A 24804-nucleotide genomic window follows, 5' to 3' on the forward strand; every position below is an offset into this window, starting at 1 on the left:
CAGCTGTGTTTTCGGGTGTGATTGACAGACTTTGAAGAGGACATTTAACACCAATTATGAAGGAAATCCTGCCCCTACTGAAGTCAAGGGAGTTTTATCACCGACAAACATTCAATGGGCCAGGATTTTCACCGTATGGATTTATAAGATTTAGAAGCAAGAGTTCCATACACTACACTTGTAATGAGGCTCTTTTTACCTGCACAGGGATGCCACAGAAGCACCAGCACAGTGGCATACAAAAGTAGGCAAGGCATGCCTTCCTTTCTGTTTGATGTAACTAAGTGCAACAAGCCTGAAAAGTTTAGTGTAATTTTTTATACAATTTTTTTGGCTGGACCATCTGTGATGCTGTTAGTATTACGTACCATTAGGATATAGCCATTAAGTAATTTGCACCAATTCACACTGAGTATCATGTGGGAGATAATGTGCTTATGTAATTAACAAAGCACAAATATACCATCCCTTATCTCAATCGGCTTTCCCCCCCCCCTCAGCCTTCATTCATGCTCTTGTAGTCTGTATGCCACAGAAATCCCTCCCTTGATCCTCTCTGCCACTTCAGCTGCCTCTGCCCTTTTACCTCCAAGGTTCTAGAGTGTGACCCTCCTACCACTGCCTTGAAGGTCCCCCGCTCACCGCCAAAACCTTCTAATCCACTTTGTCATTCAGTATAGCTGCCCTCACTAACTCTATTACTAGCCTCTTCCTGACCAACTTCCAGCACTACGCCCTCCTCCATCTGAGCCTTGTGACAGTCATTCACTCCCTCCTGAACTTGCTCTGCCCTTGGAAGTCATAATCCTGTTTCCTCCCCTCTATACTTTTGTTTCCTTTACATGTTCACAAGCCAATTCTTTCTATCCCCCTACCATAAAAATCCTTATCTCTGGCTTGCCTCACTTTAATTTATCTCTTCACTATATGTTCCATTCTATGTATTCGATGAAGTGGGCTGTAGCCCATGAAAGCTTATGCTCAAATAAATTTGTTTTAATCTCTAAGGTACCACAAGTAGTCCTGTTTTTTTTGCGGATACACATTAACACGGCTGCTGCTCTGAAACCTGTCACTTCAACTTGAATTCAGATCACGGTCTATCATACATTCCCTCCTCTCTCCAGGCTGTACAAAACACTGCTGTGCTCTAGACAACATTTCATGACAGTACTATTACACTTTGTAGTAAATGCCCCAATGCACAAATTTGATCGTTTACATTATTCTGAACTGCAATTTTTTTCATGTAAAACTAGTCTTCATATGGTATCTCACCTCTGAGTTAAAGGTGTGGATTCATGTCCAATCCTAGGACTTGAATTTATATTCCTAATCAGTACCAACACTGCAATACATGTATAAGCCTTTGGATCCTTCTATATTCTACCCTTTTCTGCTGGTTGTCTATGCTAAGGATTCTATAATACTTTACAAATGTGTAGGGGAAATTCCATTCCATCTCTCAATACCATTGATTATAAAGGTAAGAGCTATCACTAAAGACAAAATGGTTGCTCCATTTGCCTAATTGGTCTCCGCACCACCAGCAAGTAATTAGTTGATTTGTAAAGCAGCTTTGGTGTAAAAAATGTACTACAGAAATTTAAAAAATTCTATATGGTGCACACCATATATAAAACCAGATATTAAATTACCCAAGGAAGACAATATTACATTGCTGCATAAATGACAAATATTGATCATTTCGCATCAAAATGAAATCATGCCAAATCATAAATAATAAAAGTGCTTGACTATAGATATATAGCAGGCAGTAAGCAGATTTACCACATAATTAAAGTGCTTAAGGCAAAATACAGACTTCTGGTATTTTCTAATTTCTAGTAAATCAGGGTGAGCTGGTAAATTCTGAGATCACTTAATGTAAAAAGTATATTTACAAGCTAAATTTAACTGTAGTCTTTATTTGGAAAGTAAACAGCAAGGAAACAGTGTGCATCTAATTTTTGAAATTCTTCTGGCTTTTCTTTTTGACCTTTGGTATTTGTATGTATCGACGCTTTCTCTAAACCATTGTACAAAAACACCTTGAAGTGTCAAGCTTTAAAAATGAGTCTTCGTTTCTCTTTCTCCTGTGCAGCTTGGATTATCTTGGCCTTGTCAAAATACATTCTCTAGTTAGAGGTTGAAAATATTTCCCTCCTGGCTCCTAAGTATTGATTTTTCAACATTCAACTCTGCCTGTCAGCTGAAGAGGTGAAAGGTGAAAGTTCATCCAGCACTGCCTGGCTTTACCTTCCTATTAATGTCATGCCCTTTCCACATTTGATCAGTTTATGTGATCACCAATACAACTGTTACTGAGCATATTTTACCTATGAGAAAATATTTAAGTCATGAATGATTTTAAACACACACACCTTGAAAACTGAGTACTCAAATATGTTGCAACCAACTCCTTTTGAGTTTATCTATTTTTTGGAAGTCTTGTTATGTAAATGATTGACTCAATTCAAACTGTACTATCTTATCTGATCACTAAGAGAAAGATTACATTTACTGCTTATGCTGTAAAACTTTTTAAGCAATAATGATCAATTTTGTTATTCCTGCTCAAATGCAATCATGCTTTTTTACTACAGGGGATGCAAATTCAAATCCAAAGTATTATTACACTAAACAAATGTAATAATCTCAGCTCAGCTCCCAATGGACAGTAAGCCATGTCAGAAAATCTCGATGCATAATTTGGTTCAATTACTCTCTCTCTTAAGAGAGATCTAGGACTGGAATAACAAGAAGAAAGCGTTGCTTTACACATATTACAGACGGTGTTGTTGAGGTTCTGGAAGATCATCATTCTCTTTAACTGGTTGACTCACACTGTTCTCATAGACAGAAGAGATAATGGCTTTCCCTCAGCACTTTCCGACTTCCTTTTTTGTTAAGAAGGCCTTGAGTTTCTTGAACATGAATCTTCATCCAACTTTGTGAAATGTAACCTTATTCAAATAAATGTAAGAATTTATTTCTGTGCATAAGAAAAATAAAAATGAATGTCAAGTAAGTCATGGAACTAAGGATGCATTACATCACAATTAGGATGATAATACAGGAACAATGTCCTTCAATACTATTCAGTTTTTATTTCACAAACATATGTACATAGCATTAGTACATACAGTAGCATTTAAGTGGAATCATCAAGAAATTTCTTGAGAGGCAAACATTTTCATCATTTACCATACACAGTGACTTCAATCATTACAACATTTTCATACAGTTATCTCATCATGTCATCTTTAGCTTGTAAACTGCCAATAAAGCCACATATGTCTCCACATTTACAAGGACAAGTCCAAATACAGTACTAACAAATCAATAAAATACTAAAAGCTTACACTGGAATGACAACACAAATTTTACTGCAGTACTGAGAAATCTAATCTGTGATGAAATTTTGGAGTAGGGTTGACAAAGTCACTGAAATGGAGATTTGCATTTAACTAATGTGCAAATATTAGTTAAGCAGTGAGATAATCTATTTCCACCCACTAAGCATTACTGCATTTTCTAGCCAAGTAACACTAACTCCACATTAGATTGTAATCCTGACTGTTGCGCTAGATGTATTGTATAAAACATTTGCAGAAGTTGTCATAATCTTCTGAAAATTTTGCTAATTTAGCTTTTGCTACATTTAACTATTGTTCAATACTGGAAGTAGATTTCCCCCTTTCTTTTACAATTTTTTGTAATCTATTAAATTTATAGTTTAAAGCAAACTTTTTATTATACGTGTAATGCAAAATATTTTACTGCATACTAAAGAAAATCTTCTTTAGCATACCCATTGCTAATGTGTTTCCATTTAGCTTTTAAAAGTAAACATATATGTACTTGAAAAATATTATAACGTAAGTAAATATGACTTTGGAATGCCTATGGGAGAATGAATAAAATGTACCTTTTAATTTTCCTCATATGCCTATACTTAAATGTAGCACTATAGCATTCGATTCTACAGACAAATTGTGTATATGCTGTGTATTTCTTTGCTTCTTGTCATGGAGGCCTACATATATCTCTCTTTATAAATACAATGTACATGCATGTTGTATAAGTTTACTTTAAAGAAAAGCATCAAAAATTCTACTACAGAATTTTACCACCACTATATACTACAGCCTTGCCATAGTTGGAAAGAATAAAATTTACAGCAATATGAGATAAACATTCCTAAAGGTCTTAATTTCTTACTCTGTTCGTAAAAATTATAGTAAACAACAGATATGTTGATTCTGGACTGTAGATCCTACTTTCATGTATAGTGTACTATACAGACTGCCTCTAGAAAAAAATGCACTTGAAATTTAGAAGCCATTATTTTCTTTGTTCATTTATTCCCATTCTGTTGGATTTTCTGGCAAGCACCGTCTTTAACTTCATGTGTCATCATTTAATGTGAGCCGTCTCTCTTTTGTGAGCTTTCCAGACAAAAATGGCAAAGAAACTAAAAGCTGTACAAACACTTATATTAATACATTTAAATAAAATAGTATTTTTGGGATTTTTTTTTTTACTTTACACATAAACCAGCATATTTTTCACATTATTAGATATTTCACAAAATTAGATATGTAAGAAAGAGGGAAAATGTGAACAATGACAACATTACAGAAGAATTCTCTTACTGGGGAAAATGTTTAAATACACTGGACTCAAATAACAACTAACTCACCTTTTACATACTTGCCATAATTTTTCAGTTGCTCAATATCAATTATATCTGTGTTTCCATCAAGCATATTTGCATTTTTACTCCTCAGTCCTTCAATGAAGCCAAACTGTGAGTTTGCAACACTGCAATAATTTATACAGCAACAGGATGTGATAGCATAAATGCAGGATTCTCATTTCCCTGCAAGTTCCAGTACCAGTGGGAAAGAGAAAGCTCTTTTTAAAATATAAATATCTGCAGTAGAAGCAAAGGGAATACAGAAAAAACACACCTTTGTGCATAAGTATTCTTTTTTTTCAAGTTTCCTTTCCCCCTCTTTAAGAGATTCTTGGTATTTACATGTTGACTGCTCAATTCTTTCTTCCAGGTCACAAAAACAATGACCTAGTATGCCATAACTTCCAATTCAATCAAGAATTTAAACTTTATATGAGGAAAAATGCTTCTTCAAAATGAGAACAAAGGCTACTCTTGTCCTGAAAACCTAATTCCTCATATACTTTCTCATGAATCCCATGGCAGTTATCCCCAAGAAGCTAACTGCTAAAGCCTATGACACCTCACTCAATGATCACCCTATAGTCACTAGAAGAAAGTACATGTAAACATAGAACCTTTCTGGTAAACAATAAGATTCTTTAAGAACTTCAAAAGGAAAATAATATTTATAATTAGGACTGTTCTGCATTACTTCAGTCTAAAATGCAAAAGTGACTTGATTCAGCCCAACTTCAGAGATTGGGGTATGATTCCTGAAAATGCTGATCGTCAAGGAGTGTTACTGATATTTTTCAGCTTCTGTTGCACCAAGCAACAAGAGCATTCCCAATAGCCATCTTAGTCCCTCCTATAAACAGCAAGGAAAAACTACATGATGATAGAATAACCTCATTTGGTTGAGCTGGTGGGCATACCTCTGAATCAATAGCTGGCATAACCAAGATTCTGCTCTAGGGAACCATGCAGAAATGTTGCAGTCTGGCTGGTCCCACTGGATGATTTATATAGGCACTGGTGTGGGTAATCCAGTGTTACAAAAGAACAGAGAAAGAGAATTACAGGGAATTTTACAACAAAAAAAAATGTATTTCTAGCAATAGAGAGCTTGACTCTAGACCATAAATCGATGTTCTTTGCCATCATGAGCCATAAGAATAACATTGCGATTGGAAGTCCAGATCAGCCGTGCCAATTTGAGTGCATTGTGTGAACCTGGTGAGGCAGGCTGGACAGGAGGCACCTGGTATGTTTTAATACAGCGGAGCTGAGGTGCAGAATTCAGCATTCCAATACTTCCCAAAAGAGAGGTGTTCATCTGCAGTAACAGAAAAAGAGAGAGTCAACACTGAAACTAAAGGGTTTCTTGTGAAGAATAATTTAATGTGAAACAAAGCCTTTTCTCTTTTTTTACAGAAAACTTCTAATAATACTTGCCAGTACCAGCAACTGTGGCTGCCCTCTCTAATGACCTTCAATTAAAATTTTATTTAGTTAACCAAAAAACACTGTTTCTTAAACTAAAGAGATGCTGAGAATCTAAGCAGTATGTTTGCAAATGCTTAATTAACTCTATACACAACTCTGCAAAATGAAACTAGTTGTGCTAAATTTAGTAATGCATATTTTACTGCTTTCCTTTTTCCTACAGATCTGTAGACTTGAAATTATCTTAAATGATACTTTTACAGCCATATTTTAAAAAGTTCTACTCTCTTTTTTCCCTGCAAGACATGATGAAAATGATTTTTTTTTAAACTGGACTAAATGGAGAAATAAAATACAGCCAAGTTTCTGTTTTTTGTAAGTTACAATCTTTTGCAAGGCATGGAAACTCAGCAAAGTTTAGAAACAGAATTAGTGGTAAGAAATTAGTTCCAGTCTCACCATTGGTCTTTTTAAAATGTCCATTTTCCTTTAATTCTATCTACTTCAAATTAAATAGTGAGATCTGAACCAACGTATTAGCTTAAACCTATAATGAAGACTATCACTTAACATATTAAATAAAAATATCACCTACAACTTCTTTATATTCATTTAACACTATCATTTCAGAACTGCAGTAAGCAATCAAAAATTATAAATTATAACTTATATTTCTGCTGGAATATATATTTAAAATGTTAAAATCACAAAAATTAGAGATGGAAGAGACCTTTTGGATGCTGAAGTATATCTGCATGACAGAACAAGAGTGGTTCCAATGCCATAACAGAACTCATGGAAGACTGGTGAATTTCCAGAGGACTGAAGAAGGGCAAACATAATACATCCATCTTTAAAAAGGGGAACAAAGTGGGCCCAAGGAATTACAGACCAGTAAACCTAACTCAGTTACTCGGAAAAATACTGGATCAATTTGTAAGCATCTATAAGATAATATAGTTATAGGAAATAGTCAACATGGATTTGTCAAGAACAAATCATGCTGAACCAACCTAATTTTCTTTGATGGTGTTATTGGCCTAATGGATGGAGGGAAGTAGTAGATGTGATATATTTTGACTTTCGAAAGGCTTTTGACAGAGTCCCACATGACATTCTCATAAGCAAACTAGGGAAGTGTGGTCTAGATGAAATTACTAATAAGGTGGGTGCATAGGTGATTGAAAGACTGAACTCAAAGAGTAGTTATCAATGGTTTCCTGTCAAACAGGGAGAGCGTATCTCTAATGGGGTCCCACAGGGGTCAGTCCTGGGTCCAGTACTAGTCAATATTTTCATTAATGATTTGGATAATGGAGTGGAGAATCACAGAATATCAGGCTTGGAAGGGACCTCAGGAGGTCATCTAGTCCAACCCCCTGCTCAAAGCAGGACCAGTAGCCAGACAGATTTTTGTCCCAAATCCCTAAATGGCCCCCTCAGGGATTGCACTCACAACCCTGGGTTTAGCAGGCCAGTGCTCAAACCACTGACCTCTCTCTCCCCTTACCCCTCCCACCATGTGCTTATACAATTTGTGGATGACCCCAAGCCGGGGAGGGATCACAAGCACTTGGAGGCCAGGATTAGAATTCAAAACAACCTTGACAAATTAGAGAATGAGAGAGTTGTCTGAAATCAACAAGATGACATTCAGTAAAGATAAGTGCAAAGTACTTCACTTAGGAAGGAAAAATCAAATGCACAACTACAAAATGGGGACTAGCTGGCTAGGTGGTAGTATTGCTGAAAAGGATCTGGGAATTATAGTGGATCACAATCTGAACATGAGTCAATAATGTGATGCAGTTGCAAAAAAGTCAAATATCATTCTGGGGCATATCATCAGGAGTGTCATATGTAATGGGATGTAACTGTCCTGCTCTATTTGACACTGGTGAGGCCCGGACTGGAGTACTGTGTCCAATTCTGCCACCACACTTTAGGAAAGAGATGAATAAATTGAAGAAGAGCAACAAAAATGATAAAAGGTTTAAAAACCTGATGTATGAGAAAAGTTTAAAAAAAAACAACTCTGGGTTTGTTAGGCTTGAGAAAAGAAGACTGTGAGGGGAGAGGGATCTGATAGCTTTTAACATATCTGAAGACTATTATAAAAGAGGTCGGTAATCAACTGTTCTCCATGTCCACTCAAGGTAGGACAAGTAGTAATGGGCTTAATCTGCAACAAGGGAGATATTAGGAAAAACTTTCTAACTCAAAGTAGTTGAGAGCTCTGGAACAGGCTTCCAGGGAGGGTGTGGAATCCCCACAATTAGAGGTTTTTAAGAACCAATTGGACACACGCTTGTTCGGGATGGTCTAGGTTTACTTGGTCCTGCCTCTGTGCAGGAGGGCTGGACTTGATGACCTCTCAAGATGTCTTCCAGCCCTACATTTCTATGATTCTGTGATAATCTTTCAAAAAACAACAACAAAAGTTTCACCTTCTTTCTGGTATTTAAATCAACAAAATATTAAGAGACGAAACCTTTAAAAATATCTGTTGATCTATATTCTTTGAAAAATTGGCTAATATTTTTGAATTATATTTTGTTATATGTTTTAAAAACAAGAAAAACTCCCTCAAAAACTTCCATTCTCTTAAATGCTCCAATACTCTTGAAAGCATCCCCATATAAAAATGCATTAGGATGCTAGGATTTCTATACAATAGGTAGATGATGGTCCAGCTGTATACCTAGGATGGGGCACATGAAACCAAGGCAAATCTTAGGACATTTAAGATGTGTTATTGCTGACACCATGTTCTGAATTCTGATCAGTACAAAATATAAGCCATTACTTTTTCTAGTCCTTCTCAGCAGCAGACTGGTGTCAGAGAGTGTAAATCATAGCATCTCTAGCAGGGAGCATGCAAGCACCACTGACATTTTCACAATTTAAATCATCTTGAGTAATAACCCTTTTAAGATGACTAATGTTACTGATTTTCCTGCATTAATAATAGTGCTGAATAGAACACAGAGGGGGAAAAAATCACTAGTGCACGAGGTCACATTTTAAAACTAAATGCATAGGTACATTTAACTCTTTATGTAAAAGCCAGCTTAACATGAACGGATTTACACACAGTAAAAATCTGGCAATTCACATTTTTAAACCTGTGCCTGAGTTTGAAGATTTTTTAAGTGAGGTCCCTTTTCGATGATTCTATGTAAAAGATCAAAATCAATAAGCCTGATTGCTTTCCCAGGTAGTTAAACTAAGTATATGTACTGATGGTTGAACATTTTTACTGTTTTTATTCACTATTTCAGAAAGCACAATATATGATGGATAATAATTCAGTACATTTTGTGGCATATACTGTATTTCTGAATGACACAGAAAATTGTGGAAAATTTAAAAAACCATTAACTAATGTCTGCAGGAATACTGGGTCCAATCTTGTAGTCTTACTGCTGGCAAAACTCCCACTGTCTTCGATGGCTATTTTGCCTGCATGAACTGCAGGACCAAGCCCACTGTTTTTCAGATAACAATTATTTAAGTTTATAATTTAAAAACACTTTTACATCCTTTGGCCATTTGAGTTGGTTTTCCTATTTAAATGCACATGTTTTAAAACTCTTAATGACATGTAGGTACAGGTGAATGTTAATTTCTTAAAAATATGAATGGAAACTAAATGTAAAGCAATTAATACCTCAATAGATTAATGCCAATATTTTTTTCTTTTGGAATTACATATGAATTGATTGCACAAGAAAGCTAGGGACAGGTTATGCATAAATGAGGGTAGTGCTGTACACATTTCCCCATCCAGCTTTGCCAACAAACCTTTACCCTGACTGGCAATTTCCTTCCTTTTGTCTCTTGGGTTCTGCCAATCATGCTAAACTGAGTGCTGATGTTTTGCTATGATCAAAGGGGAACTAAACTGCAACTACTAAAATCCTTTATACTGGTGATCTGAAATAGAATTTGAACTCTTAGCTCCAGAGGAAAAAAGGGATTGAGCAACCCAAATCTACCCCATCACCAAGCCCAACTGCAAAGTCTTTTAAGGAAAAAAAAAAGTCTAAAGAGATAAGGCTCAACTTGGCATAGAGTTCTGTTCTTGTGCCCTTTGCAGGATTAAAAACAAACATAAGAAAGAAAAAGATTGTTCAAACTATTAATTTAAACTCGAAAGGGTAGGGATGTTGTCATCCTGCTTTTTATAAAGCGCACAGTTCACTTTTGGCCCTAAATAATATAAATATATATTAACAATAATAAGAATTTTGATTAAAATACTGAGATCAAATTCTCAAGCCTTAACATAAAAATCAATTTAAAGGATATAAAAACATATAAACAAAAAAACCTCAAACACCTGCTTAGAGGGCCTACTCACTAAGTGCAGGCTCTTATTTGGTCAACCATCTGTGTACTCTTACATCTACAGGACATCAATACAAGCTATGAAAGTATGGGTATTTTATTAAGAATATAGTATTAGTCCATGAAGTTCCAAACTTAAGAACGTTCTCGAGTTACCTAGAGGTTACATATTTTTAGTGCGCACATGAACAAAAAACACAGTACAGTAACTCCTCACTTAACATTGTAGTTATGTTACTGAAAAACGCTACTCCAAGTGAAACAATATTAAGTGAATCCAATTTCCCCATAAGAATTAATGTAAATAGGGGGGTTAAGTTCCAGGGAAATATTTTTTTTGCCAGACAAAAGACTACACACACACACTCTACAAGTTTTAAAAAAACAATATAATACTGTACACAGCAATGATGATTGTGAAGCTTGGTTGAGGTGGTGGAGTCAGAGGGTGGGATATTTCCCAGGGAATGCCTTATTGCAAAATATTGAACTAGCACTCAGCTGAGCCCTCAAGGGCTAACACATTGTTGTTCATATAGCCTCACACTCTACAAGGCAGCACGAATGGAAGGAGGGGAGACAGCATGGCAGAGAGAGATAGAGACACACATTCTGTGTGTGAGAGACACAGACGTGCATTGCCCCTTTAAGTACGCTGACTGCACTCTAAGTACATTGCCTTTTTAAGTAGATCAGCAAGTTGAGACAACAGCTGCTGCCAGCAAGCTCCCTCCATCCTGAGCCCTGTTGTGTCATTCCCCCCTTCCCACCGCTCTGTGGTGATGGGGTAAAGGACTGGGGGGGCAGGAGCAGGGGGAGGGGGACATCCTGACATTAACACCCCTCCTTCCCTCCTTGCACAGTAAGTAGGTGGTTCCCGGGAGCAGCTCCAAGGCAGAGGGCAGGAGCAGCACATGGCAGTGGTGGGAGGGACAGCTGAACTGCCTGGCAATTGATAGCCTGCTGGGCGGCTGATGCACAGGGAACTTAGGGAAGCTGATAAGGGGGCTTCCGGTCGATCCTGGTTCCAAGCCCCCACCAGCTGGCTCCAATGGGCTGCTCTTTCTGCAAGCAGTGGACAAAGCAGGTGGCTGCCAATGTTATAAGGGAGCATTGCACAACTTTAAACGAGCATGTTCTCTAATTGATCAGCGACGTAACAATGAAACAACGTTAATGGGGACAACTTAAGTGAGGAGTTACTGTAATACTCACTTTACATTTAAAAACAGTAAAACAAAGGTATATATTATTATTTATGTAAGAGCACTGGTAATCACAGACATCATCACAGATATAAAATGCAAACAGAGGAGGGTGGTCTAATGGATAGGGTGTTAGCTTCCTGGAACTCAAGGATCCAGGTTCAATTCAGTGCCATGCCACAACCTTCCTATTTGCTTGTTAAAGTTGTGTGGTCTCTCTATGCCTCAGTTCGCTATTTGTAAATGGGAATAATAGTACTTCCCTTTTTCACAGATGTGTTGTGAGGATATTTTATATATATATAAAAATTATGAGATGCTCAGATAATACTAAGTAATGGGCAATTTATCAGCACCTAAGATAGACAGAGGCCCATACTGCAAGGAGCTCATCTGTTAATACATATATTTTTATTCAACTTATATATTTATACAAGTTATAATCTACTTATACAGATAACAGGAGTGAATAAATTTGTCAAAATGTTACCCTAAGTAACTAAGGAGCCTCGATCTAATGTTTAAGTGATTTAGGCATCCAGGGGGCCTAAATCCCATTGATTTTCAATGGTACTTAAACTCCTAAGGGCCTATGTCACTTTTGAAAATGTTACCCTTTATCAGCATGCCTGTGTGAGAGCATCACAGACAGCATGTGAAAAAGAACTAGTGGGGCACTAAAATTAGGGGAAGTAAGAGAAGAACCAGTGGGGAGATATAGCTCTGTATACAGATTGTCCAAAATGACAGCACTGATGTTGTGGTTTCAGCTTTAAGTTTTGGAATTTCCTGAGTTTTGGAATGCTTGTGATTTCAGCTATAATGATACGTTTTTCCCCTTTGTCAGAGGTTACACTAGTACTGAATAACATTTTTAAAAAAGATCCAAAAAGTTGTCCACAAATGCCAAAACTCAACCTCATTTACAATACTAGCATCGCATATATCTCTTCGCCTTTTGTGTATATTCTTACCTGCCAAAAGGAGATGTGACTGTCTGTGTTGGAATAAGTGGCAAGGTACCGTCCATCAGGAGCAAAAGCCACAGCAGTTATTGGCCCTTTATGGCCATGGATAGTCTAACAAAGAGGAAAAAATGTAGTTTAGAAGATCAATTACTCAGCACCATTGCGGTGCCACACAGACACAAACTGAACACAAAGCTAACAGTGTGTGTATCTATAGAAATGACTTATAAATGTAGGTCATAATTGTCAGTTAAAACGAAGTATAGTGAAGAGATCATAGTTTGGCAAACTGAAAACCAAATATAATTTCATTATTTCATATATGAGAGTGAATTTAGTGATAGGGTAAGGTAGCACTGTGACAGCCTGGGAGGCAGAAGGCCTCTCTCTGTGTGTTCTCAGAACAGGTACAGCATGTACAGCAGCAGCTGAAGCTTCCCTGTGCTACTCCATTGTTGTATATCAGTCCTAAACTAGATATAAGAGTAATTAAGTCTCCATGCCATCCTTGCTTTCTCTGCTTAGACTGTTAACAATGATGCCAATTGTGGTGGTTTTGCATACAAGTAAGAGAACATTGTCCATTTTCACGGATTCTGAAGAAATGTTCTGATAGAACAGTAGAAAAAGATTCAGACTTTCAAAATTATGACCTTAACTAGAAGAAAAGGGAATTATTCTTCTCTTGGTTATTTGTACTAATAGTGCTAAAACTCTTGGTTTAAAATATCAGGCATGAGATTCAGAAGCTGACTGTTCAGAAACCTTTGGTGGAACAATTTCAAGCATTTACTTGCCAACCTTCATCTGCTGGGAAGGTGATGAAACCTATACCTGTTATGTTTTGTGGTCAAAATGGAACTAGCAGTTAGGGAATGACATCCCATCTACAGCTTTATAGTCACATGATCAGCGAGTCTTTCTGGTTACCCAGCTTCCAAATCTAATGTCTTATGTTTGAAACCTCAGAGAATTTTTCACCTGTGTCTTGTAAATCTTTGGAGACTGCTAAATTCCAATGAATTTGTAGATATTATTTTTGCATAGCTCCCCAACATTTTCTCCACCCCTGCAAAAATATGTGCTATCAAGGATACAGCAGCCTCTTGTGGCAGCTGGTCCAGAGAAATAATGTGGATCCCCATAGCTATTCAGTGAAGATGTCTCCTGCCTATTGCCAGGGGTTCCAGCTTCCGTGTAATATCGAATTAGGAACTAGATGATAGCAAATTAGGGACCACCACTTCCAGTATTACAATCACAGACTCCATCCTGCTTGATTATTTTATGTGGACATTAGGTTCAGGGCTGTGACCTTTGGAGAGGCCCACAGCATACTGAATACATTTCCTGCTGTCCTAACAATGATTATTTACAGGTTGACTGACATTCTGCCAGCTTGTATACACCTTCAAAGGTGGTGTGCGGGAGGGAAATCTCTCTCATTGGGTTTGCCACAGAAAAAAAGAACCACCATGTGCACCATTCTCTCACTTGAATAAATGGCAAATGGGACATTGGGGAGAGGAGAGACAATCAAGATTTTTTCTCAAATAGGTTGAGGGTGGTTAAATGATTCTTATGTAATCCCAATAGGAGCTCCCTGCTTGTCTTTCATGATTAGAAGTTAACCTCTTTCTCTCTGATCCTTAATGGCAGGTACTCTTTAAAAACCAAACCAAACCATGCCTTTGACCATGATTGGTGCTTATTTTTTTTTTCCTATCTTGGGCTGCCATAGGTAGTTATCACTGCTCTTCAGGGGACCACAGAACTTCAAGAGCGGAGAGGCCCATAGTAAGAAGTTGGGAGGTTATTTTCATGAGATCTCCTCTTGGTGCACAGTTTTTTTTTCTTTGACCTCTGTGTAGCAGAACTGACCTTTCCTGCTCCTGCTGTGAAGTCAGTATCCATGAATGGCTTTTGACTATTTATATGGCTCAAAAAGCTTCATAGATAAGATAAGATAGAATAGGATCCTATGTTTATCTACCATTATTAAACAAATGTAAATCAGAGTACGCAAAGGGAAAAAATTAATTTAAAATAAAATGAAATAATTAAATGACTGGACCAGAGTCTTTGCACAACATTAACATGACATATTTTTACAGTGGGAGTTTATCATCCCATGGTAGCAGTAACTCAAGGAAAGAACATATGACATGATATATTTAAATTTGAAATGTCACCATAAAATTCATTATAACCATTACAATGACAGCAATCAATATTTCTGAAGCTTACAGACAGTAAGCACACTCCATTCTCTATTGCGTGAAACAAGAAAGGTGCTATTTGAAGGAACATGTAATAACATTACAATAACAAATGAGAAAAATGCTCAAGACTAAATTTTCAAACAAGCCCCAGAAACTACACCTGCAAAGTTTGACAGCGTGCCACTTTGTACACAGAAAAACCTCCTCTTGCACTAAGAATAGGTATTCCTGCTATTACAATACACATTTTGCTTTGGCACCTATGTGCTTGCTTGAATACATTTTTAGAAATCACTCCTTCTGAGCAGGTCTCCTGACATCAGCAAATGAAAACGTATTTGTTGATCAATGCAAACGAAAATCTTCATCCTCACAAGTATACAAAAATAGGTTGATTTCAGAGCCATCAAATCACAGAATCACAGAAATGTAGGGCTGGAAGGATCCTCAAGAGGTCATCTGATCCAGCCTCCTATGCTGAAGTAGGACCAAGTATACTTAGACCATTCTTGACAGGTGTTACAAATCATCCACATTCTCTACAGGCAAGTCTTGTCCTCTAACTACTTTCCCTTGCAATGAGCCTTGATCCTCTGCAGGGGGAGAAAGGTGGCTGGGGCCAGTGCAGTTTAGTAAAGTCTGAAATGCTCAAAACCTACCCCTTCACTTTGTTCACATACCAAGAGGAGAGGAGAATAATCAGGAGAACAGACAGAATAGGGAATGGGAGGCGTGTGTGTGTGTGTGTGTCTGTGTGTGGGCAAATGGAACACACTCTCAATTTGTAACCAACTGAAATGTTCTTAACGCAATTGTTTTTGGGGCCAGAATTTGGAGCCTTAATGGCCACAGGGTGGATACTGCTGCATTAGACCTGATCTGAGCCTGTTTTCCTTGCATGTTTAAAACTCCCAGTGACATCACTGAGCATTTTGGATGCTCAAGGGGTGCAGGATCAAGGACAGGACAAAAGGTTCTAGAAGAATGAAAAGAACTATATAAGAGCTATGTATTAATTATTAATTATATATTATTATTATTAATTTATAAACCTGGTGTCTCCACATGCTAAATCTGTTAAACTTTGGCCAGAAAAAGCCTCCCCACGCTCTCTCTCTCAAATTCAGCAAAGCAATACCAGAGTCCCAACAAGGAATCTATTTTTGTGTAAATTTGTACTTAGGCCATTTTCATATCTAATTGTCCCAAAGACCAGGAGAGATCATTTGAAGCCTCTACAATCTGTTATGTACATTCTTATTTACAAAAATGTTGAAACCTATCAAATATCCAGATAGAGCACCAAAACCATTCAAGTCAATGTAAACGTAGGCGTGTGCTTTTAGTCAACATTTCTGTTTTAAATATTTTGACAATTTCTTTTCAATGTGCTAATAACCTCTCAGCCTATAAAACTGAATTAAATCACTTTACAAACAAATCTCTTGCCAACTTGCAGTTTTTAAATCAAATCAAAGCCATTTGTCAGGTATCTTAACAAAATATGGCTTTAATTGAATTGCTTTTTAAAGAATACTTAGGTTAAAAAATCAGTTTTAAATTGCATGTCTAAAATATTTACTTGGGAGTTTATTGTTAAGTGGGAGTAATAATTCTTTTATGGGCAAACTAACCTGTCAAACTAAGTTGTTTTTATTATGTAAATTCTTGCATGGCCTGAACTTTGTTCTACTTGACTACCTTACAATAACAGAATTTGATATTTTTAACATCTTTTCTATTTTTGGTGAATTTAGTGCTCATACTGAAAAATCTACAAATAATGGAAAATGCATAATTAAGTCTTAAAATACATAAGATTTTATTTTAGAATTTCAAGTTTCTAATATTTAAAAAGGTATTTAGGTTTAAAAAGTAAAAAGACTTATGACTGCCAAAAACTACAGTACATATTTCCCAGCAAAGCACATACTTGGCATGTTTTAGCATGACTTGCCCTTCTGAAAATGGGAAAGCTCTTGGGATGCACAGGCTTGCAGCACTGTTCCTTTCCTACTGATTGACATAATCATTTATGTCCAAACTTGATTAAATTAGCAGCATGCAATTACAATCTCTTGGACAACTGCCATAAAAAATGTTAATTAAAAGTAGCAGATGAAATGTAAAGGAATTATTTAAAAGACATAATACTCAACCACTAGTGGCACGTAACATTTTCTCACATATACCTTAAACCAGCGGTTCTCAAACTTTAGCAACGTGAGAACCCCCATTTTGATTTATAATTTTTTGCAGACCCCTAAGCTCCTCTGTCAGCCCCAGGCACCACTCCCATTCCACCCCTTCCCCCAAAGCCCCACCCCCCCTCTCCCCCGCCTCTTTCCTCCCCCTCCACTGAGCATGTCCCATCCCCACTCCTCCACCACCCTCCCTGTGCCTGCTGCACGCCAGGGAACAGCTGTTCAGCGGCATGCAGGAGGCACTGGGAAGGTGGGAGGGAGGAGGAGGGGTTGAGGGAGGGAAGAGGAGGAGTTGATAAGCAGGGCCAGTGGACCCTCCTGGAGTGCCCTTGGGTCCACGGACCCCAGTTTGAGAAACACTGCTTTAAACTATAACCTGTAAACTGCGCAGCAATAGACATATTTCATGTAAACTCATACAACCAAAGATCTTTCCAAGGCCTAGTCTGGATTCCTAACTTGGGCAAAACTCCAACTGACTTCAACATTACAATCATATCCATCATCTTCTATCTAAAGCAAAAACCTATACGCAATTTTTATGTGCATAAGACCGACCCCCCACCCCCCAAAAAACTGGATTCTACTTCTGTTCCTGCCACTGACCTGCTGTGTGACCTTTAGAAAATCACAACTCTCTGTATCTCAGATTCCCCATCTGTAAATTTGGGGTCATGATGCTTATTTATCTTTATAAAGCACTTTGAAATCTCTGTATAAATATTTTAAATGTCAAACACTAGCACTATCTTTCACTTGAATGAAAAGCTAAATACTTTTTGTGTAGCTTTACTTGGGCCAAATTCACAGCTGATGTATTACTTAATATTTATATTAGCCAGTGTCTGGAGTTCTAAGCAAAACAGGCTCCTTTGTGCTTGATGTTGCATCCTACCTGAAGATCTCACAATCTGAGAAGGCAAGTGACATCAAAAATACTTGACAAAAACAGATACAGTTTTTAAAACACAACTGCCATTTTTTGTGATAATTATGAATACTTAAATCATTATGAATTGACTAATTTCTTATAGGCATCACTGCTAAATTATTCTTAAGGAGAGATCTGTAGTACAGAATGATAGCATTACGGATCAGTTAGGGGAGAACATTCCACACTCAAGAACAGGATGGAAGAAGTCATGAAAATATTTGCATGAGAAGCTGACAAAGGTGGCATTGGTACAAAACTGGCATTGGTAGACTGTAGGAGATGAAACTGGTACAATGAGAGACAAGAGTAGTCAAATAAAGAGGGGCAGAATTGTGAATGGTCTTGAAAGGTAGGACAAGAAGTTTGAATTTGGTTCGGTGAAACAAGGGCAGCCAGTGAGAGAAAAAGTTAATCCAGTAGAACCTCAAAGATACAAACAGACCAGACTTATGGACTGACCGGTCAACTGGACACAATGTGAAGTAACCAATCAGGCAGCAGTGGAGACAAGAAAAAAAAAAAAAGAGTAGCAAACACTGTACTGTACTGTGCCTGCATTGCATCTTAAAGACAGGCACATTTTGGCTGCCTGTCCCCAACCCAACCACACAGTACCCACTTACATCTAGGAGTGAAGACGCTGGGACTGCCAGCCCAGGGTAGCTGGCAGAGCAGGAGCAGCACTGGGGTCTGTGCTGCTTCACCCACCTCCCCCAGTTGGGAGTGGGACAAGCTTGCAGTCTGACCCAGGGAAAGAACCTGCCTGCCAGGAAGCTCCTGGCACGGAGTAAGGAGCTGCTGGAACTGGAGCCCAAACTGCACTTTGTTCACAGTTACGAACATTTCAGAGTTACAGACAACCTCCATTCCTGAGGTGTCTGTAACTCTGAAGCTCTACTGTATGATCAAAGCAATCTGCAGGGAAGATGATCTTAGCAGTTGCTTTTGTATGGGCAGAATGAAGTGGTGGTTCAGGGATCCTGGAGAAGAGGTTACAATATATGAGATGAGAGATTCTGGATTAAAGTTTGCTCATCTAGACAGATAAAAAGGACATATTTTAGAAATATTACAGAAGTGGGAAGGTTTAGATACAGCTGGAGTATACAGGGCAAGAGAGGATGGTATTGATGATGGCACCCAAGTTGCACCCCAAGAAACATCTTCAAGTTTGGATGCCTAAACTGATGCAACTAAACCAATATTCAAAAGTGCTGTGCCTGAGTACCTACAGATCTTAATGACTTCAGTGGGAGCTGTAGATGATCAGCGCTTCTGAAAATCAGGCCACTAAAGTCCTGACCTTGCACCATGTAAGTAAATGGGAGTTTGCCATTAACGTCAATAAACTCAAGCTCAAGACATTAGGGGTGGTTAAAAGCAGATTTATTTCCTGAGTTTAGGAAAACCTGTTTGAAAAATTTGAAAAAGTGCCTATACAACTAATTCTGAAAATATCTTTTTGCTATTATTGTGCAATAAATATACTAGAATTAGAAATGCACAACCTTTTAAACTATTTTCTGAAAAATATGCACAGTATAATTATTGTTTCTGCACTGAGAGCCTATGTGCTGTATCAGGCTAAAACTTGGCATTAAATGGCAACATTATAATCTCCCTATTGAGAACTGGTTTTGTACCATTATAACTTGAATTACAATAGGAAGATGCACCCTATAATTGATGGTGGGAAAGTACAGTAGCTTATGTGACAATAGAAAGTAAGATATACTGCACTTACAAAAGGTCGTGTATTAAGAATCTATTGTAATATTTTCTTACTGTACATCATGTACAAGATATGTCGACTTAAGCAAACCCTTGTGCCTTTAATGTAATCTCTATTGCTTAATGATAAGGAAAACTAAAAGGCCAATTAATTATATGATTCAATATTTAGACCATCAAACTCTTTAGCACTTAACAAGTAATTAATATGTGTCAATGAAAAATGTTTTGGTAATACAAAGGTGAAAATCAATAGCACTAGCATACTTGTTGCACTCTTTACCACTGACAATTTATCCAGATAACGAGTCCTTAAGGGAACCACATCACTCTGATGTTTTAATTTATGTACTTTCCTAGCTGACGTTAATCCTTTAAAACACAGATTTACCTTTTCCATGGGTTATTCAATGTGCATTTGGCAATGCTCACCCTTTTATTTACTTGTCAGGTAAATAAGCGTATCACAAAATCTATGCAGCTCAATCAGAAGCATTTTATTTGAACCAATGTTCTTGCTTTTTAGGCTTGGCTGGCCGACCGAGGCAATTTTATTGCTGTGCTAAAGGCTACCTGGAAGGATGTGTGCCTCTGCTGCTTCCATAAGGAAGTGCATGATAAAATGTTTGTTTAGCTTTTTTACCTTTTGGATTACATTCAAAATGGGTAGGTTTTCTGCCTGGAATTAGTTACTGATTTTATGGAAAAATCTAATATATGTGCAGATAACAGTGGTACTGGTTCAGGGATACGGTTTATTTTGAACAAGAAATATGGTGGGACAAAGTGCAGCTGTTTGTAGCATCCCTCTGCCCAACCAATTGATTTGTTTTTTTTCTTCCCTTAAATGGGGGACGCTCCTGGGAGACTATTTGACTTCTGCACCTGCCTGTGTTGCTGTACTGAAGCACATCATATATGGAAGCTATGAACAATCTATTTCAAGGTCTAATATTTCCCAAACTCTACACTGAAGTAAATAGTTCTGTCAACGGTAAATACCTGTGCTAAGTGTTGAATTCCACTGCAGCAATATTCCAAAGTATTTTATTTTAATCAGCAGTTAAAAAAAGTATTTTAAATACAGAACTGGATATTAATGTAACCACTGCACACTGCAGAAACATACATTTATTACCACCACCACCACCAACATTATGAATATCTACTCCCAAAGCTCTGTAGGTATATGAACAGAAAGGAAATGAAAATATTGCCTTATCAAAGAAAGAAACATACTCAAATGTATCACACAGAAATATTATAATCCCAACACATACATAACAAATGTCTGGAAATCTAGCCTTGAACTGTGCCATCTATGTACTTGGACCAAATATTAAGCAGGAAGAGATTAGACAGCCTCCCGTCCCCCGAGAACACGCTGTCTACTGCTTGTAGCTTGGAAAGATACGTAGTTCCAGGTCTCCACTTCCACCAAAGGAGATAGAGGAAATCGATCCTGCTTATTTGCATATTAAAAATTAGAAGTCTTTGAAGCTCTCTCATTAACAACCAACCAGTGACACTGATTTTGGGGACAAATCCTCTTGAGCAGTGTAGCAGGGTGGTCACCCTGCTTAGATCCAGAGGGGTTAAAAACAGCCCTGGGAGGGGGCTGTGATTGGAGAAAGCAGCTTTTAGGCTGGGCTGATTGGGGGAAGTGGCTGCAGCTGGGGCCACACCCCAAACAGACTTAGCTGGCCCTATAAAGGCAGAGAAGCCAGGGGCAGACAGACAGTCTTTCTCTGTTTGTAGAAGGAGAAGGGTCTAGCTGCAGGGAGTTGGAGACAGGGTACCTGAGTGGAGCAGGGCTGGGGAAAGGCAGAAGAGCTGGGGAACTCCAGCCTGGAAAGCCCTAGGCTGCGGCCTAGCATTGGGCTAATAGGTACTGGGGGTTGCAGAGGGCAGCCTAGGGTTAGGCAAAGGCAGCAGGTCCAAACCCAACCTTGCCAGTGATGAGTAGGCTGATACTGTAGTCTGCTCCAGGGCGTGGGGGCTAGACAATGACTGGCAGTAGCCTTATACTGAGGCAAGGTGGTGATAGTGGGTGGGGGTTCCCCTGGGAGGGGGAGACCCTGAAAGATAGGAGTTAATGCCAGGGGCAGCACCCCAGCTAACAGGGCACTGGGGTCCAGGGAGGGACATGGAGGCCAAGCAGTAGTGGATCACCGGCCTGCAGAGGGCGCTCTGGGCTGGAAATCGAGCTAATTCCCTGAGAGACCAGCAGGAGGTGCCGCAGCGGTGAGCCCAGATGCTTACAAGCAGTCATGTTGATGTGCTCTGCAACAGCAGCAATATACATCTGTTTTTCAATGGTACACTAAATAAAACACAATAACAATGCAGTCTAAGTCACAATTGCATGGCTCACTATACCAGAGTGCATGTCTGGAAGAGTGAGACACAATCTCTTGACACTTTGGTGATGATAAAGGACACCTGACCTCCATGAAAACCTCAGCTTGCATAAAAACTTGGTTCACTTTGCAGTAAAAAAAATACCTCCAAATCTACAGCATACCTAATCAATAAAGAAGGCTGCATCAAACAAGCAAGATCCTCTAGATCAGTGGTTATCAACCTTTGCTATATCATGACCTCATATTACAAAAGAAAAGTTTGGGGACTTCCCTCTCCCATCTAGCCATAAAGAAAGAAAGGGTGGTGGAGATCTGCCTAGACTTGTTTGTAAATCCCTCCAGAATTCTTCCCATTCTGGTGCACAGCCAAGGCATGAGATACTTCCATACCACACAAGCCATACCAAATAATCTTATCTGACACTTCAACCAGCAGTCTCCATTATGATTCAGCTGAATTTTAATGTGAACGCAAAGCACTGAGAACAGAAACCAAACCATAAAGAGTTTTTAAAGTCAAAACCAATCCTTGGAATTGCACTAAAAATGCATTGGAAAACCAGAAAACCTATGGAGCACAAATATAATATGCTCTTTGTGTGAAGCACTGTTAAATAAGCAGATGGATGCATTTTGTAGTTGCTGAATTTTCTGAGTTATCAGGTGTAGCCTTATACAGACTGCATTGCATTACTGCAATTTGGAGGTGACGAAAGCATGGGCAATGATGGTGATGTCTATATAAGATAGGAAAGGTCACAACTTGTAGCCCCAATGGACAATGAAAAAAGTTTTGGCTACAACTGCTATCTGGCCATTTTGAAACAATTCAGGAGCCAACAAGATTCCTAGATGACTAAAATAAAGGCGTATAGGTAAGTGTCAACAGCTTACTACAGCCTAAATAAATGATTTCACTATCCCCTCAGAAGCCTCACTCACACATTGCTATTTACATATATCATCAAAAGTGGGTCAGATAATGCCCTTTATTGTTAACTGGTGATATTTATTTGAATCAGATCCCATAATTTAAGATTATGTCATTTAAATTAGTATGGTGTAAGAGAAAAGACAGTCACCCAAGATACATTAACTCCTATTCTAGATCACTGTCTTGTAGTCACCAACTAGAGTTGCTGTGGCCAAGCAACAGTGCAAATTGCTAGGCCCACTGCATATTTTTCTTCTCTTGGTGGATCATCTGCAGAAGTGGCACACATCTGTGTAATAGAACTCTTGTAGTGGTCTCTAGCATGCTGAATCTGTTTTATTACCCAACTCCTTGTATTTCTACAGGTTTCTGCCCAATTTTCTATACTTTCAGAATACATAATTTAATTCACTGGTAACTGATACCCTTATATTTACTTAAGATTTATACCTACAATTGACTGGCATATCTGGATCTACAAAACATGGTTTAGGAAGTAATCAATACTCCATTATGGAATTGACCTCTGATTTCAAATAGTAGCTTGCTGTAGCTGTGACTGATTAAGATTAGCCCATAGTCTAAAGATTCTGATGATCCAGAAGATCTTTATAGATCACTAGTATAGTGTTATAGCACACCCCCACAGTAACTTTGCACAGCTTTCTAAATGCTACACTACTAACTCATGGTGTTAATGTCAACAAATATTTTTACATGTAAAATACTAAAAAAACAGACACGAAAACGAAAAACACAAGCCCAAAAGTATGGTGGATTTTGAGTAATGCAAAACTTAAGAATTCTGTGTTCCAGCTTCTCCCCTCCTCCCATGCAATTGAAAAGCAATTTACAACTAAGGGCTCTATCTTCTGCTATACCTAGAGCCTTCAGCCCTGATTTACAAACTTACTCTCTGCTTTCAAATCCTTCCTCAAAATTCACTTATTTGGGTATTCCACTAACACCACATGTGTCAGTCACCATTGCCATTTCTGTACTTGATCATGACTGTATTGTCAGAAAAACAAAAAAGCCCACAAGATAATGCAACAAAATAACTTGAATGTTCAATACATTAAGTTCCTATAGAAGAAACTTGAAAGGTTCTCTTTTCCCCTTGTACCACCCATAATTCTGTCACTCCACAATCATCCCCTAACCCTTGATTCCCATCTTCTCTCTACTGTATTTCTTAAAAAGGGGATTTTTGGGTTTAGGCTTTTTAAAATATCTAATCTGTAAAACACTCTCCATCCATGTGCCATTACAGTATATAAACAATAATAATAGTCAGATATAATTAAGTTTGACGCCTTTGTTTTAAGAAAGTTCACTTTCTACAGACATTCTGTTTCTCTCTTCTTTTGCTTGTCTCTAGTAAATTCTGCCTTTCTGGTTCTCTCACCTGCCTTTCAAAACACATACCAAAATGTCAAATTTTCTTACAGTGTGTTATGTGTTTAGATACACATTTTATAGTGTGAAACAATCGAAAGTACATATTAAACAGCTTTATGTGTAAAGACAGATGTTAAAATAATTTCTTCAATTTTTGTTGCCGCACCTGAAAACTAAATTTTTTCTCAAAAATGTCTAAATGTGAATTTCAAAAATAATTAAAAAACCTTATTCAACAAACATTTATGTTCAGCTCTTTTAACATATTTTCACTAAAAAAAAGTCAAAATCTAAAGACATTCTTAGTAATTAAACTGGTATGTTCATTCAAATAATGCTTGCACTTGCAATAAAAACTGAGT

At 37.9% G+C, this 24804-nt stretch overlaps 1 protein-coding gene across 2 annotated transcripts in view; it reads right to left on the minus strand.

Annotated features, from left to right (window-relative positions):
• Window positions 1-3090: 3090 nt before the first annotated feature.
• The window catches only part of WDR7 (WD repeat domain 7), a 351772-nt gene continuing 330058 nt past the window's right edge, over window positions 3091-24804 (minus strand). For both annotated transcript variants that reach the window (XM_030568068.1, XM_030568066.1), the window contains 2 exons: window positions 12660-12764; window positions 3091-6020 (listed from right to left, as the gene is read on the minus strand). In XM_030568068.1, coding sequence (XP_030423928.1) covers window positions 5817-6020; window positions 12660-12764 — 309 coding nt within the window. In that variant the 3' untranslated portion in view covers window positions 3091-5816. The remainder of the gene's footprint in view (window positions 6021-12659; window positions 12765-24804) is intronic.

The sequence above is a fragment of the Gopherus evgoodei genome, chromosome 6 (assembly GCF_007399415.2).
Source record: "Gopherus evgoodei ecotype Sinaloan lineage chromosome 6, rGopEvg1_v1.p, whole genome shotgun sequence".
Taxonomy (NCBI): domain Eukaryota; kingdom Metazoa; phylum Chordata; order Testudines; family Testudinidae; genus Gopherus; species Gopherus evgoodei.